The following is an 18,027-nucleotide window of genomic DNA, read 5'->3' on the forward strand; positions in this document are numbered from 1 at the left end:
GCTGAATGACTTCCGGCCTGTCGCTCTGACGTCGCATGTGATGAAAACCATGGAGCGGCTACTGCTTCACCACCTGAGATCACAGGTCCGTCACGCCCTCGACCCTCTGCAGTTCGCATACTAGGAGAAGTTGGGTGCGGAGGATGCCATCATCTACATGCTACACCGATTCTTCTCCCACTTGGACAGAGGCAGTGGTGCTGTAAGAATTACGTTTCTGGACTTCTCTAGTGCCTTCAACACCATCCAACCTCTGCTCCTTAGGGACAAGCTGACAGAGATGGGAGTAGATTCATAACTGGTGGCATGGATCATGGACTATCTTAAAGACAGACCTCAGTATGTGCGTCTTGGGAACTGCAGGTCTGACATTGTGGTCAGCAACACAGGAGCGCTGCAGGGGACTGTGCTTTCTCCAGTACTTCAGCCTATATACATCAGACTTCCAATACAACTCGGAGTCCTGCCACGTGCAAAAGTTCGCTGACGACACTGCTATCGTGGGCTGGAGGAGGAGTATAGGGACCTAATCAAGGACTTTGTTAAATGGTGCGACTCAAACCACCTACACCTGAACACCAGCAAAACCAAGGAGCTGGTGGTGGATTTTAGGAGGCCCAGGCCCCTCATGGACCCTGTAATCATCAGCAGTGACTGTGTACAGAGGGTGCAGACCTATAAACACCTTTTAGTGCAGCTGGATGATAAATTGGACTGGACTGCCCAATACTGATGCTCTGTGTAAGAAAGGACAGAGCCGACTATACTTCCTTAGAAGGCTAGCGTCCTTCAACATTTGCAATAAGATGCTGCAGATGTTCTGATGGTCTGTGTAAGAAAGGACAGAGCCGACTATACTTCCTTAGAAGGCTAGCGTCCTTCAACATTTGCAATAAGATGCTGCAGATGTTCTATCAGACGGTTGTGGCGAGCGCCCTCTTCTACCTGGTGGTGTGCTGGGGAGGCAGCATAAAGAAAAGGGACGCCTCACGCCTGGACAAACTGGTGAGGAAGGCAGGCTCTATTGTAGACATGGAGCTGGACAGTTTGACATCCGTGGCAGAGCAATGGGCACTGAGCAGGCCCCTGTCAATATTGGAGAATCCACTGCATCCACTGAACAGTATCATCTCCAGACAGAGAAGCAGCTTCAGCGACAGACTGCTGTCACTTTCCTGCTCCACTGACAGACTGAGGAGATTGTTCCTCCCATAAAACACTATGCGACTCTTCAATTCCACCCAGGGGGGTAAACGTTAACATTATTCAAAGTTATTGTCTGTCTGTACACCTGCAATGTTATCACTCTTTAATTAAATATTTTCTTTATCAGTATGCTGCTGCTGGAGTATGTGAATTTCCCCTTGGGATTAATAAAGTATCTATCTATCTATCTATCTATCTATCTATCTATCTATCTATCTATCTATCTATCTATCTATCTATCTGTCTATCTGTCTGTCTGTCTGTCTGTCTGTCTGTCTGTCTGTCTGTCTGTCTGTCTGTCTGTCTGTCTGTCTGTCTGTCTGTCACCAGAGTGCTTCAGTTGTGGATATGTGAGCAAGTGATCATGGATCCTATTGAGGATGACCCTAGCAAAAACCTTACCTCGCACCGGGAACAGTGTTATTATTCCCTTGTACTTACCACAATTCAGGCGATCACTCTTCCCTTTCCAGATAGGGATGACAAGTCCCTTTTTCAAGTCAGTTGGTATGACACCCGTCTCCCAAATGGAAGCACAGATTGCTTGCAATGCCAAGAGGACAGCCTTACCACCAGTCTGGAGAATTTCACCCCAGATATCACAGATCCCTGCAACCTTCACTACCCTAACATGGTTTACCACCTGTGTAATCTCAGTGAGATTGGGTTGTTCACAGCTAACTGGAGGATCAGCCTCAAGAACTGTGGACACAGAAATGTCCACAGTCCCAGCCAGAAGATTAGCTTTAAACAGCTGCTTAAACTAGCCAGTCCAGTGGGTCACAACTGCAGCATCATCAATAAGGACTGCTTTATCACCAACCCTGAATACGACCCTCTGAGGAACAGAATCAAATGTGCATAATGCTTCGATTCTTCTGTAAGCATGGTGTCTCACTTGCTCATAAAATCCTCTAGCAAATGCATTCTTATGTGCCCTCAGAGCCCTCACAATCATTCTTTTCAGTTCCTGGTACAGACCGGAGTTGCCATTAAGCTGTGCGCTACAACTCCTCTGGATGATATTCAGGTTGCCTTGTGAGAAGAAATACATCTGGGAATACCTTCTGGGAACACTGACAACATCAACACAATAAGGCTTGACCATAAAAAAGGCATGTGTGAATACATGGTAACCCCATGAGGTAGTTAGTACTAAAGTGTCATCACACCATATGATTTTGACATGCAAGTGAAAAGCTTGTGTATGAATGCACCATATTCAAATTCTCAGTAATGGAGGAAACTGCAATGAGCTGTGGCTAGAACCTGTTTGGTGCTGATCTTGAATATTAGTGATGAGAAAACTATCAAGCTAAAGAGGCCTTCTGTTGCTTCATGGATCCAACATTCCATGCTTAAATTTTGTACCTGGCTTTTGCCCATGTTGAATTTACACATTCTCTTCGGCACAGATTATTCTATAGATAGACTGTTTCATTTCCCACATTTGATGATACACCACCAAATTCAGGGAGTGTTCCTGCTGTGTGCCATGTGCTACCAGGATAGACTTGAAGCTCCCTTTGACAGATCTGGCAATGTTTTGTTATGTAACTTGGCATTGAAATTCAGTCAGTGTGGGATAGGAATTTCACTAAGTTTGTATTTTGCCTCTGCTCCAATTTGTGATTGTCATGAACTAGCTGTCAAGGACAGTCAATGCCCATTCATTTGCCCATTATGGGTTACAGCTCTGCAATTTGTAGATGATAATGTCCTCTTGCCTCACCACATTGTGACCTTCAGCAAACATGAGTGATTTAGAGCTGAGTGTCACGTTCTTGTGATAAGGATTAGCACAGCCAAATCTGAATTGTTGGTACTCTGCTAGAAAAAAGACTTTACTCTCCTTGCTCCCAACTTTCAAATTCCTTGGAGTCTAGCTTATGAATGAATGTAGAGATCATTGTAAGATTTATTCGTAGTGAATGAAGCAATGACGTTTCTTAATAGTCAAAAAGAGGTCACTTGTATATTTTAAAGATGACATAGAAATAAGAAAAAGAACCACTGCTCCAAATGACAGGATCCAATTTGGATATGATGTTAAGATGCTCCCTGGGCACCTATCTCAGTGGGTGTACCATTATAGTCTGCTTGCAAAAGAGTCAGGAGCATTGGACTCAAGTAATCCAGTTCTGAAGTGCTAGAAGGGAATGTCAGCAAAGATAAAGCCCTGAATCAATTCTCTAATAGATTTTCTCTCCCACCACTTTCTTTCAATGAACATCCCCCTCACACACTACTGCATCAACAATTCCCTGTACGTATTTTACTCTTACTACTTCAACTAGTATGGCCAGTAGTAAGTCCACTTCTGATCATCAATATTGTTATGTTAGTAACACTGGCAAAAACATACAATAAGAAGAGATGTAGTGATGAGGCCAAAAACGGCTAATACCGGAGAGACAAATGCATAGTTATCAAAACCAAAATGTGAGACAAAAATCAAAATCAAAATATCAGGCACAAATCAAAAAGCAGGAGAGTCTAAGAAGTTAATAGTTTTGAAAAGCAAGAAGTGTGTTGGAATCCATCAGATCAGATGAGGAAGAAATTCTTAGAGTGACTTTTTAACCTGTTGCGTTGTTTTTCACAGGTACCAACCACAGAGGACAAATCCCTAACAACACTAGATGCTACCCTAACGATGGGAGCACAATTTAGTGCAGGTCATGAAAAATAAAATTGTGGCAGAAACAGTTGAAAAAAATCTTAACAATAAAACAAATGGCACCAGAAAGTGCTGCTGCTGTAGAATACATTCTGTATTGTTCCAGTTTCAAAGAAGTCCTGTGACTCTTCAACTCATGATACAGACCTGAGAGTCTTGACGTCCCACATAATTTTACAAAATAGTATGTTTTTTCTCATACTATAACAGAAGTTTAAAAACATACCAGAATGTCTCCTTTAAGTAGCAGCCCTGGTTCAATGGTGATACAGATGCTGGTTTGGCTGTCTCCTTGGACATTGCTAAAGGGAAAAAATGTACATGTACATATCACAGACACAAACCATTAATTTTCCATCTTTAATTTTAGTTGCTGAAAAATTTTTGTAATTGCATGAGCGTAACAGTATATGCACTTAAGGAATTTTTTTTCTAGTCCTTTATTTTTCCACATTTCTCATTTTTGGACAATCTAAAAATTCACTCTTTCAATTGTCAACAGTTTTTTTTTTTTTTTAAATGTGACTGAAATCCATTTGAATCATGTGAATAAAAGCTCCTGAGGACCAAGAACTATAAAGTCCTGGTTGAGATATAGTACTAGTGAGAAAATACAACAATATTCCAGAAATTCCCTGTAATTAACCAAGCCCATAATTTTTATAGAGCAGAAATGCTATAAATTTAATCTTAGTAAATATTTCAGACAACAATAATCTATAACTCAGAAGCACTGTGTTATATCCAAGCAAGACTTATTTGTAAATTAATACTGAAAGTAGAAACCTAGCTGCCATATTTAACATTTCCCACAGATGTCCACTATACACCAAGTTTCATTTGACTGTAGGCCAGGAGTAGTCAGACTGTTGTTTTTAATTATTGTTATTTAAGAACGACATTTAGGACAAGGTTCAGTTCTTCTATTGCGATTTTGCTCTTTAATGAGCCACAAAATTCACTCACTGTTATAAAGGATACAACATTTACTTTCTTGATTATTAAATCTGGTGCAACAACATTCTCAATACAAAGATATGGAAAAAATGTGGTCTTCTCTTGTCACTTCATTGTCAATACTGAAAGATCCATTATTACTTGCACTTTTAATTTTACCATTCACTCTTATTGCAAATTGACATATGGTATTATGGACGCATGTGGCTAGAGAGTACAGGAATAATATACTGATCTTTTTAGTTTTTGTTAATTATAGAAAAAATTGTGCAGCTCAATTAATGACAGGGAATAGGAACGGCATGAGTTTGGACATAAGAACGAATGGGCACAATAATTATTTGAAGTTTAATTCAGAGGTAATTTATGTATTATGTCTCTTCCTCACACTGCTGCCCAGGAAAATAAGGACTTCAAAACTGATGTCTACTCTAATATACTCTAAAATATCTCCAGGTAGGGCCCTCTTTGACAATGCTTTTTGCTCTCTGCTTCTGCCATCAAATTACGGAGCTATGCCAAAAACGGCTCTACTGTGTACATTTACAACTGATAAGCAACCCAGACATTTTTTTGGTATCAGGTACTTCTAATAGGTGCAACGCAGAGGAAAAATGCATACTATTTGTAATTCTTGTCCATTTATGCATTCCGGCATAAATAATGTATCATTTACTTAAACTGTCAATTTTGGCGCTCAAACTTGCAACATCAGCCTTGTACAATTTTCATATCTTAAAAATCCTTATTAAGAATTTATAAGAGAAAGCAATTTACTTACTGTACTAAGCATAACATGTTCCAAACATTTTAATTCCATTAAGGAGCCTGCTGTGCTTCAGTGCATTGATGGGTTTTCTCGACTGAGAATGAAGCCACTAACAATTTAGAAAAACTCAGTTTGAATACTTGTTGAAAATGGGCCAACAATCTTTCCTTCTGTCACTAATTATCGAGTGAGGGTTATTGGTTGCTGCAATTGGTATTTTCAAGCAGTATTGTAACATTCTCTTGAATGTGGATGAGGCTGTGAGACTAATATACTCAGCACCTCAGCAAAAGTAAATTATGTCATTTTATGTGGCAAAAAGAAAACCTTCATTACATAGCAAATGTGGATAACAACCACATGCTTTGTTGCAGTGAAGCATATCTTTTAAATAAAAGTGATGCTCTGTATTTGACGTAGAAAGACTGGGAAGTGCAATGTAGCTTGAGCAAAATGAGCATTGCAGTATCAAATATGAGCAGAGCAGACATATCCAAGTTACCTAAAGAGATTTTTAGACAAAGCATTCCAAAGTGTTTTGCAAGCTGTGATAATTTATTGAGTTAGATTAATGCAGAAAGTTGTATTATATATTGAGGGGGAGCAATACATTTTGCAAGAGTTTCATAGTCATACAATATATGGCACTGTTCTTGTACAGAATTACAGCCAAAGTAATCTGAGCATGAAAGCACAGAAGCAAAGACAAGGCTGTTCTTCTAGACAAGGAGTGTAATCATTGTTAAGCAGCCACTTGCAGGGCACACCTCCTTCTCTGTCTCCAAACGGGAACGAGCATAACTTACTTAATGACTTCAGACTAAGCACTTTGAAAAAGTATGGCATTTTCTCACTATAATACTAGATTCCTGCTTGTGTTGTATTCAGAGAAAAAAGAGATTCATTGGACCAACTCATGTTACCAAGGAGGCTGCATTTCATGAAGTAGCAGTAAATTGGAAAGCAAGACAGAAGACGACTCAAAACGTAATAAATTTTGGTTTTACGTTCTCCCCCACCATACTCTATTGTCTGAGGGAGGAGTGAAAGCTTTAAATTCGTCAAAAATTTTGATCTCCGGATCTCAATATTTTAGGGTGCCTTGATACCAAAAACATCGATATCTCGATGATTGGTGTTTATCTGTCACAGTTTCATCAGAACAGTCTAGATTAGGCCAGACAGAAAAATACCAAACCTGAAACTTAAGCCTGTTATGAGATAACGATGTGCTGATTAGTTTTTGAGCCAAATCGCGCAAGAGAAAGAGGCACTCTAGAGGAACCCTCAAATGCCATAATTCTGCAATTAATTATGAAACCCTTTTGTCAATTGTTATCATAATGACCTATTTTATGATCAGAAAGATCAGCATCAGAGTGGTAAATAATTACTGAAATCTTACAGAATAGTTTGGGTAACTTGGTTCCTAGGGCCCAGAGCCTACTGAAGCTCACATCCGAATTTTTTTAAAGAGCTGCTGGTGGTGCCTATCTCAGCAGTATGCCAAAAAGCATCCATGGAGGATTGTCTATTCAGTTTTCTAAAAATTGTAATGTGATTGTTATATTTATTTGATGTACGTGGTAAAGATGCATAAACAAAAGAAAACAAAAGCAACCACATGTCTCCTCTATGAATTTCTCTAAAATTCAGTTTAGAAAATGCCGAATACTTAGATTACTTTTTTTGTGGACTGAACGCTTTACAGTGTGTCAGCACGCTGGTTAAACTGACTCACAACTCTTAATTTCTCCCATTTTCAATAAATGTTGGTGTGTGTATTAATTTCCCCTGCCATGGACTGGTGATACATCTTGGGTTAGTTACAGTCTTGTGCCAATGCTGATGTCACAGATTCCACCTACCCACAATGTTATATTCAAGCAAGTGGATTAAACAAAATAACTGTTTGTTAAATTAAGTCAACTTTTAAGAACATTTTGTTTATTTAAAAAACATTGTTTAACACAATTAACTTTTTAAAGCATATTTGCTGTTTCTTAATTACTATGTCCAGAGTACCTATATTAAAATGTAAAAGAGAGCACAACTAAACCAGACTTAAATTTCTCCTTGGTACTGTAACTGTTCCAATCTAAACAGTCCTGATGTGAATAAAGTGGGATTGTGTGATTACTGGGACAGGCACCATCTGCGGTTAAAGCATACTCACATGTGTAAATACAGTATAGAAATATATATAGAAGGTTGCCGGTTCGAATCCCGTAAATGCCAGTAGGGACTCTGCTGTGTTGGGCCCTTGAGCAAGGCCCTTAACCTGCAATTGCTGAGTGCTTGAGTAGTGAGAAAAGCACTACATAAATGCAAAGGATTATTATTAAAGAATTTTATATATATATATATATATATATATATATATATATATATATATATATATATATATACACATATATACACAGTATATATATATATATATATATAGTGATATATGGCCGGCAGTTTGTCCCGGCCAATACCCCCACGCCGCCAGATGGAGTCCTCCCTACAACATGAAGGTGGCCCAAATTCCAGCAGGGCATCATGGACAATGGAATTTGGCTTCACAGCCCTGCTGGATACTGTGGGGGCCACCAGGGGACGCTGCAGGGAGGCAAGAATGTTTTTATTATAGCCCGGAAGTACTCCCTAATTATTGGGACAGAAGGAATGAAGTATTCCAGGCTGAAGAAAAGAAGAAGTTTTCATCTGACCCAGAAGTGCTATGAAATCACATGGATTGAGGGATTGAAGCACTTCCGAGTCAAGGAATATAAAAGGACTGTGGGAAACCCCAGCAGGGAGAGCTGGAGTTGGGAGGGAGTGCGACAGAGCTGCTGGGTGGAGTGGAGGATTTGTGATTGTGTATTAATTTATTATTGAGTATTTTGTGTATTGTGGAGGTGCTTTGTGCACATTATTGGAAGAATTAAAATTAATTCTGATATTTTACTTGGTGTCAGAACGTGTTGTCTGCGGGTTCAGGGGTCGACAGAGACCCATATCTCTCACAATATATTATTTCTGGTCTGTTGCAACAAACATTCTAAATAACAGTTTTTCTTATTTTTTCTTTAAGCAGAACAGTATTTCTCTTACTAGATTCCAGATGTGTAGACTGGCTGCATTGCCTGGTAAATCTTGAGGAAAGGGCGGCAACCTTAGAAAACAGAAAAAAAAGCATGAAAACTCATTAGGAACAAAGCCTTATAGCATCCAAGGGAAATAACTGTGAATGGAATCTGGGAAGTGTGGGAGAGAATATGTCTATGGATTATCAGACAATCAAACCTTAAGTGATGACACACTTTCCTTTTTAATTAAATGCACGACTAAGCAATACTACGTAACACAGTTTTTGAAAACTCTTAACACCAGCCTGGTAAGTATCCCCTTGTTGGGTGAAACCTGGGAAAGAGCTGAAGATATACAGTAACTAGGGTTGATGCTGACATACTTAGTAGGTTGTTTATTTTCATCTATGCATATAAAATCGTTTCTTTTACTAGTTATAACTTTATTCCTTTCATTGCATGTCATAAAAATAAGAAGCAATAGGTTACGCTGGGCGGCACGGTGGCGCAGTGGTAGCGCTGCTGCCTCGCAGTTAGGAGACCTGGGTTTGCTTCCCGGGTCCTCCCTGCGTGGAGTTTGCATGTTCTCCCCGTGTCTGCGTGGGTTTCCTCCGGGCGCTCCGGTTTCCTCCCACGGTCCAAAGACATGCAGGTTAGGTGGATTGGCAATTCTAAATTGGCCCTAGTGTGTGCTTGGTGTGTGGGTGTGTTTGTGTGTGTCCTGTGGTGGGTTGGCACCCTGCCCGGGATTGGTTCCTGCCTTGTGCCCTGTGTTGGCTGGGATTGGCTCCAGCAGACCCCCATGACCCTGTGTTCGGATTCAGCGGGTTGGAAAATGGATGGATGGATGGGTTACTCTGGCAGAGAATTGTTCTTTATGGTTTTAGCTTCATAAGCTATACATTTAAAACTAAATTATTTGAAGATTTAATGTTTCTCAAACTTTGAATTATAACAAGAACTATCCAGATGATTTTAAGAAAATAAAACAACAGGTGCAAGGAGTCAGGAAAGTCTAAAATTAATCAGCACACAAAAGACTAACTTTACTTTTTTTTAACTTTAATTTTTCTGTTATTTAAAATAACATTAGTCCACTATATTAGTCTCAAGAGAGATGTACAGGTTTCAAATGACATATTTAATGTGTTAAGGATATCTTGTATCCAAAAGCACCATTTAAAAAATGGCTAGTGAAGACTTAAATTCTATGAAATTAGAAAACATGGCAATAAACTGCAACAAAAGCCCTGAAAATAACTCTGAATGTGATTTCACTACAGTGGAAGCCAGTACATTCAGCTGTCAACGATGCAAGCAAAGTTGCCTAGATATACAGTATACAGATGTCTTTTGCTGAAATCATCTTGTTTTGAACATTTATGCTGTGCATTTTCTCCTTCATGCCTAATTTCTGTGCATCCTTTCATGGTATTATATTACTGTCCTTATTCTAAACTTCACTTTACTATATAAAATGCCTGTAAAAAAAGTATTGACCTGTTTGGAAGTTTTAACATTATTATACAACATTGATAATACCAGAGAATAGATTTAGTTTGGCCTTTTTAGACACTGATCAACAGGTAAACACTCTTTAATGTCAAAGTGAAAACAGATCTCAGTATAGCAGTCTAAATTAATTACTCATAAAAAGCACAAAATAACTGATCGCACGAGTATTCCCCCTCTTCAAGTCAGCATTTATTAGATGCAACTTTGGCAGACATGACAGGCTTTTGCACAGAGATCTGTTAGTTTTGTAAATTTAAATACTGTGGACTTTTCTCTATTATTCTTTGCTAAAACAGCTCAAGTTCTATCAAATTTACAAGGGGATCATGAGTGAACAGCCTATTTTATGTCCAGCCACAAATTACCAGTTGGATTAAGAGTTGGACTCTTGACTTGGCTAGCCCAGGACATTAACATTGTTCTTTATAAGCCATTGCTGTGTAGCTTTGGCTTTATGCTCTGGCTTTTTGTCTTGCTGGAAAACATATAATCTTCCAAGATGTAGATTTCTTGCAAACTGCACCAGGTTTTCCTCTCAAATTTCCTTTTATTTTTGCTAAATTAATTTTACTTTGTGACCCCACAAGCCTTTCAGGGCATGCAGAAAAGCATTTCCACAGCATGATGCTGCCACCACCATGCTTCACTGTGGTCCTGGTTTAGATAATGACTAGTGTTTGGTTTATGTCAAACATAGCGTTTGGTTTGATGGCCAAAAAGCTCAGGTTTTGTTTTTTTCTTTTTTTAATGAAACATTTAAAATAATCAGATTTCATGATTGTCTACAGAATGATTATAAAGAGAAGACAGAAATTTAGTAGAGAACAGGAAGAAGTTAGATAATGGGTAATTCCAAAAGATTAGTATTTCTGATCTGGCAATTCTGATTCAAGTATGACAGCAAATACAATCAAAGATCACAAGTTGAAATCAGAATCTTAGTTATAAGATTTTAAATCCCTGCAAAACTTTAAGAATCAAAAGAAATGACTATTGAAGCTAGAGTTCTTTAGTATTTTCTTGCAAAGAAAGGACAGAAACCAAAGTAAACATATATATTACTAGGGGGCTCCGCACCCTGCGCGCTTCGCTCGCCAACCCCTGGTGTTGGGAAATGACAAAGAGCGTGATGTATGAATGAGATGTAGAATAGTGTGAAGGTGTAGATGATGCATATAGAAAGCAAACAATAAAGTGTGTGGCACAGTGTAAAGGTTTATTGGAAAATTTCTTTGTAAACGCCGTTTAAGTGTAAAAGGTAATTCCAGGTCAGAACTTGTAAGGTCAATGAAGATGGTCATTGTCGTGATCAGAGTCAACTTTGTCAGAGCTTAGAAAGAGTTGTGTCTCTCCAGGAAGTAATGCAATGACTTGGGTATTTATGTTTTACACATTAACATTTTCTGGACATAATATAGTGCGTTGTGTTAAAAGGGGCATTTGGTCTAATGAGATTGCTGTTCCAAATATCTCTGTAACTAAGTCGTCTCAGATAAAGGTTTGAGGAATTGTAATAATATCTGGGTGAAGTCTATCTGTATTGGTGAGTGTACCATCTCCCAGTTGTAATAACCAATTGTTATGATCTGGATCTGGACATCGCATGTTTTGTACTAACTGTATCTTTTGAAAGCAATGTTGAGTAAGTGACTGGATGCCATTGTACATTCATCAATAATTAACAGTTTTGCAAGACGGATGTCACGTGCAGTGCTACTGTTCATGTTCATAGTGGATACCGATTTGTAGGATCTAATGCAGTTCATAAAGTTTTTACTTTCAGGTACATCGTTAGTTAGAAGCTTCTGTAGATATTCAGGATATGAATGTAAAGGAGGCAGTCTAATTTGATCCTTTTGACAACAACGTGTAAATGTATTACTTGTATTGCCAGTTGTTTCTTCAGGGAAGTTAAGTGAATGACAATGATTGCAAATGACATTCATTAATCCGAATAAATTTTCCTGAATAGTGGACTCATTATTGAACGCGTTGTCAGCTAACTGGCGTAAGCGTTTAGCAGGTGTCTGTCGTTGATGTCCGTGACCTGTATGTTTTGCTTGTGCCGTTTGAGAGGCGCGTCGTTGTATGTCCAGTATTTGGGACGTGTTCTTTTGGAGCTGTAATCGATTTGCCTGTGCTGTGTGAGAAGCCCGTTGTAGTTTACGGCGTGCATTGTTTGTATTGAGCCTTGCCCGTTTTTGTACGTAGGTCAGTTGAGCTTTCTCTTTTTGGAGCCTTGCCTTCTTGTTTTCCGGCATTCCAGATGCGCGGTGTAGACGTCTGCGTTTATTTATTTTGTCCCTTCGCTGTCGTTTCTGTATGTCTGAGACGGGAGGTGTTTCGTTTTGAACCCGTGCCTGTATCGATGCAGCACTGTGAGACGCGCGCTGCATGCGTCTACGTTCATGTTGTACCCGTGATCGTGAATTCATGACTTGTTTGTTCTTCAGCGTTAGATATATGGATAAGTAATAAGGAGGATCGCACTCACTGTTAATATGGAGTCTTTTCTGCGGTTGAACGGTTAATAGTGCCTCATTGTAATGAGATCCACCTATGCTGCATAGTGTGAATTGTGTTTGGTCCCGTAATCCGAGCCGTATCGTTTTGTACCCGTGATCGTGAATTCATGACTTGTTTGTTCTTCAGCATGAGAAATATGGATAAGTAATAAGGAGGATCGCACTCACTGTTAATATGGAGCCTTTTCTGCCGTTGTACGGTTAATAGTGCCACATTGTAATGAGATCCACCTATGCTGCATAGTGTGAACGTGTTGAGATGACGTATGTTTAATAGGGACGGTTCATTTAGAAATGGGGCTTTGTGTGTTATTTGTTATTTATGTTAGTGTGGGGGCGGCACAGTGGGTAGCGCTGCTGCCTCGCAGTTGGGAGATCTGGTGACCTGGGTTCGATTCCCGGGTCCTCCCTGCGTGGAGTTTGCATGTTCTCCCCGTGTCTGCGTGGGTTTCCTCCGGGGGCTCCGGTTTCCTCCCACAGTCCAAAGACATGCAGGTTAGGTGGATTGGCGATTCTAAATTGGCCCTAGTGTGTGCTTGGTGTGTGGGTGTGTTTGTGTGTGTCCTGCGGTGGGTTGGCACCCTGCCCAGGATTGTTTCCTGCCTTGTGCCCTGTGTTGGCTGGGATTGGCTCCAGCAGACCCCCGTGACCCTGTGTTCGGATTCAGCGGGTTGGAAAATGGATGGATGTTAGTGTGGTCGTGGGTCTGAATCGTCATTTTTGTGTACGTTTCGTGTGCTATGTCCGTAGTCTGTCCCGTTTTGTGTCCAATGGGTTTTGTGTGGTGCTCGCAGCTTCTTTTTTTTTGTGTGGTAGGGGCTTGTTGAATCCTCCTCTTTGTGTGTGTCCTGTTTCGTGTGCAATGGGTTTCGTGCACAGCGCCGGCATCTGACTCCTTTTCTCTGTGGTCTGACTCCTTTTTTCTGTGCGCGGTGCCTCATTTCTTATTTTAGGTTGCATTCCATCCGGTTCCCGTTGCTTGCGGGGGGGGGGGGGGGGGGGGGGGGATTTGTGGGGCGCCTGCGCAGTACATCTTTTGCGTCCACGGCCCATTGCCGGATGTCCCTGCGTCCATCCGGTTTATCATTCTCGGTTAGTAATGTGGATTCATATTTTTGTAACATTTTATACCCACTCTCACTATAATATATAATTATATAATAATATATAATAATATATAATTATGATATATGATGCACATCTAAAATGTGGAAGTATGTCCCAACAATGCCTCAAAATGTTAGATATGAAACACAAAGTGATGCAAGTAATGACATTACCAGCAAAACCGTAAACAACCGAAGAATAAAAAGTGGGAAAAAAACCACTTAATTGTAGCGTTGCATTTTATTTCCTTGAGTACCGTTTCCCGTTCTTTACTTTTGCTGTTTATCTTTTCTGTGATAACAGCTTTCAACACTGAAAAGGCAGCATCACTTAATTCCTGACAGAGAAACCGCATTTCATTTACTTGCTTCAGTACTGATTTACGTTCTTTAGGTTTACTGTTAATCTTTTGTGTAATTGAGGTTTCATCTTGAGCTTGTGTGACTGAACTTACATCAAAAACATAGCATCCAAAACAAATACTTTTGAAAGCAGAGAAGTTAAGATCATTTTATAATGAAATGTAGTTTCCACTGTTTTTATTTTTCAAAGAGAAATAAATTGTGATTGAGATAATACAAAAACAGATTTGTGGTATAATTTAAGCTCTATTTTATATTTGTTATAGTTTAGTGAAGCAATAATGTGAGACTTTCTGGTTTAAGATATAAATTGTAACGTTTAATATCTCAACCTAATTAAACAATTTCTTCAGGATATAGCTGAAATCCTCATAAATAAGTTGACCACTATGAGCACTGGAGAAGGTGTGGTATAGTGGGTCCACAGCTCATGTCAAAAGGGCCAGTTTTTAAAATAAATAAATTGCCACACTTGCGGCTTAGCGAGGGAGCGTGGTGTGTGTGTGGCCAAGCGGTTCCTGGGGAATTCGTGATGTGGGTGATTCTCACTTAAGTGTACAGGTGAGGAGTTGTCCGCATCTGTAATTGTTCCTGGGAGCTGCTGATTGCCACAGCTGATCCACGTCCCCGTAATAAATAGAAGCGTGAGGCAGCTAGCAGGGAAAGGTATGGAAAAAAGGTGAAAGAAAGAAACGGAGGTTACAGGAGTGAGGAAGGAAGCAGTGAGGAGAAAGCTGGTGTGTTAGAGAGAGAGAGAGAGCGCGAGCGAGCGCGCGCGCGCAGGCAGCTAGACAGTTGAGCCCTAGAGGGGTGTTTGGCCAACACCTAGGGCAGTCCACTGTGGTCGCTCTCGCTGAGCATTCTGTGAGGAGTGGGAGTGACCAGAAGAAGGGCGGCTCGCTGCGGAAGACAGCAGGAGTCGGGAGGTTTGGAAGTTGGATACCCCAACGTGAGCGTCCTGGCCGTTGGTGGAAGCCAAGTCTCGGTCTGGAGAGAGTGGAACTGAAGCCAGGGATCGGGAAACCTCCAGACCAGTTGAGTGGAAAGAAGGTCAGCTGCAGTTAGGGCGACTCTCCTGTTGCGAAGCCCATTGGGAGAAGTAGGGGAGCCACCAGGTAAAAAGAACACACCAGGCTTTGTTTTTAAAGAGACTGCTTCCAGCTGTTGTTTTAACCTCGTTTTAAAGGATTTATTTATTGTTTTTTTTTTAACCTCCACCTTTTACTCATTTTAATGGATTTATTTATTTAAGGATTTGATACACTGCACTTTGTTTGGACACTATTTTGTTGGTTCTAATAAAAGCACTTTGCACTTTTTGCACCATCCCCTTGTTTCTTTGTTTATACCTCACTGCCAAGCTCATCGGTGACATTACCGACTGTGTCTGGTTCAGGGCTTCCAGCAGTCGGACGGGAGCGTAGAGCGAACCCACATTGTCACAGAAGGTTTGCAAATATAATAGTCGTGCCCAATAAGGGACTGCCCGCATGTGTGAAATTTATTCTATTGGACTTCCTAACAGAGTTTGTGAAGTTTTCAGCAGAAATCAATTTTTTTTTAAAGACAGCCAATTACATTTCTTTTTATTGTTTATGAAATTTGAAAACCAAAAAAAAGATCATGAAACAAGATATGTAAATTAAAGATGTAATTACTGAATGTTGATATTAAAGCTTCAGAGAGAAAATATTTTATATAAAAGTTGTGAAACCGATTTTGAATCTAACATGCAGCTGGTATGTTCTGAAATGAAATGTGTGACAAATATGAAGTGTGCAAATAAAGGACTGGACTCCCTGCAACTCTAAACTGGATATGAGGGTTTGGAAAATGAGTAAAAAAGATGAAAGTGTCAAAAAGACCCTGAGGAATAAAATATGAGGATTAATTTTTTGTTTTTTGGTTTCTTGATTGTCTGCTATTATTTTAATAATAAAAAAAAAAGGATACATACAACAGGTTGGAAAACAAGTCACCCAGCATGATAGGTCCAAGGTGTCAAATCTCTAGTGAGCTATGTATGCTCTGAGTTCTTAACTAAGAAAGTTATGGAAGATCGAGAAAAAGTTAAATCTGACCCTAACTATATCCTCCTGATTACTGATGTGCAAGAAAAAATGTGTTACAAGTTTGATCTACCTTCCCTATATGGCGGACTGAGTTTAATAATGCAGAAGTACTTGAATTTCATTATCAGCCTTATTCTCTGTTGAATTTACCTCCCCAGGGACTTTCATTAAATTTATTTTATACCAAGTAACACAGCTAAAATAAAGTGGACGTGGATAACTGTCTACCTTGTTTCAGAGTTTAAACCTTGTCATCTCCTAAGAGTGGCTTTTTAACAGATTCTTGCCTCTAATTCTGCATTTCTTTTCAATATTTAAATTGACTTTGAACATTTTTAAATGCTGAGAATTGAGACTGTTATGAAAGGTAGACTGCCATTTTCACAGGTAATTAATTCAATGATTATTTAAAAAGTGAAGCATTTGCAGTTTTTAGGTAGTAACTTCGTTTTACTTGATATTTAATATTTCTTTTTTTTAACTTTATTTTGATAGTTATTTAAATGTATGTAATAGTTATTTACATTTTTCTAAGATTATTCAGTTGTATACTTCGGGTACCTGTTCTAAGACACACCACTATATACTGTTACATCTGATTATTTGTGAATAAGTCTTGCTATACTTCTTTCCAAGGAAATGAGTTGAGGATCTTGGAAAAAGAACAAAAACTATTTGCATGACTACAACAATGTTAAAAAAAAAAATCTATACTTGAGAATTGAATGTTAATGATATAAAAGGAAAGATTAAACGGATTGTACACTACTGTATTTCAAAATAAGCAAAGGTAAAGAACTCAAATTAAATGTGTGCATGTGTGCGAGGTTTGACATGCAGCTTCCCATGTTACATTCCCAAAAAAACAAATGTATTTTTCAGTGTAATTCTACAATACCGCCTGCCTGTACTCTGCTCCTGCTCCACCCTTTTTTTTAAGTCTTTTTTTTTCTGGTTTCTTTATCCCTTTACCTATTATTTGTTAATTGTTTGAAATTTAGTGTGAACCCAAAGGGGTAGGAATTCAAATTTTGTCCTGTGAGATGCTTTTATACTTAATTTTGAGTCTTTCTAGGATTTTTGCCTTTTTAAGTCTTGAGTGTATTCGAAGTTCTTCTCAGACAGGTTTTGCTTGTTTAAAGGCTTGCTATTGCTTGCATTTTTCTTGGCTTCTTATCTGTTTTGTAATTTACAATTTTGGATTTCACATTCGAGCTGGTAGTAGCTTTCACTTTGTCTAGTTTAATTTAATTATTTGTTTTTAATTAATTTTCTCTTCACTTATTTAAGACTTCTTGGATAAACTTACTGCTAAAAGAAAATTGAAATTGCTTTAAATTAATTAATGATTTGATGTGTAATTATAATTCAATGAGAAATTGCAGATCATTGATGGTATAATTTAACTGAATAAGTATCAATGTAAATTTAAATTACCTTAAATAAATTAAAATTATTGTTTGTGTCTGAAATGTTTTGTCATTTGCTTTTGGCATCCTTTATGAAAAAATCAAGTGTTGTGTCCTTGCCCTGCTTTACAGCTGCTAGGGTTCATTATTTTCCAACTTAATGATTTGTTTTTTTGTAAACTATATTGAGTAGTGGTGCTGAATCTTAAATGTATAGTTTAAAAAAACATCATATGCCGTGAAACCCATATAAAAGACCTCATCCATCTCACTAATTGTAAACATTTTTCTGCCAGTAGATACGGAAAGAGAGTCAGCACTGACTCAATTGCATTCTATCATTCACTTTTT

General features: G+C 38.9%; 1 protein-coding gene across 7 annotated transcripts in view; it reads right to left on the bottom strand.

The window, feature by feature from the left end:
• The window catches only part of tns1b (tensin 1b), a 793,111-nt gene that overhangs the window by 150,399 nt on the left and 624,685 nt on the right, over positions 1-18,027 (bottom strand). For all 7 annotated transcript variants that reach the window (XM_051930510.1, XM_051930508.1, XM_028807574.2 and 4 more), the window contains 2 exons: positions 8,712-8,772; positions 4,113-4,188 (listed from right to left, as the gene is read on the bottom strand). In XM_051930510.1, the coding sequence (XP_051786470.1) occupies positions 4,113-4,188; positions 8,712-8,772 (137 nt within the window). The remainder of the gene's footprint in view (positions 1-4,112; positions 4,189-8,711; positions 8,773-18,027) is intronic.

The sequence above is a fragment of the Erpetoichthys calabaricus genome, chromosome 8, assembly GCF_900747795.2.
Source record: "Erpetoichthys calabaricus chromosome 8, fErpCal1.3, whole genome shotgun sequence".
Classification (NCBI taxonomy): Eukaryota; Metazoa; Chordata; class Cladistia; order Polypteriformes; family Polypteridae; genus Erpetoichthys; species Erpetoichthys calabaricus.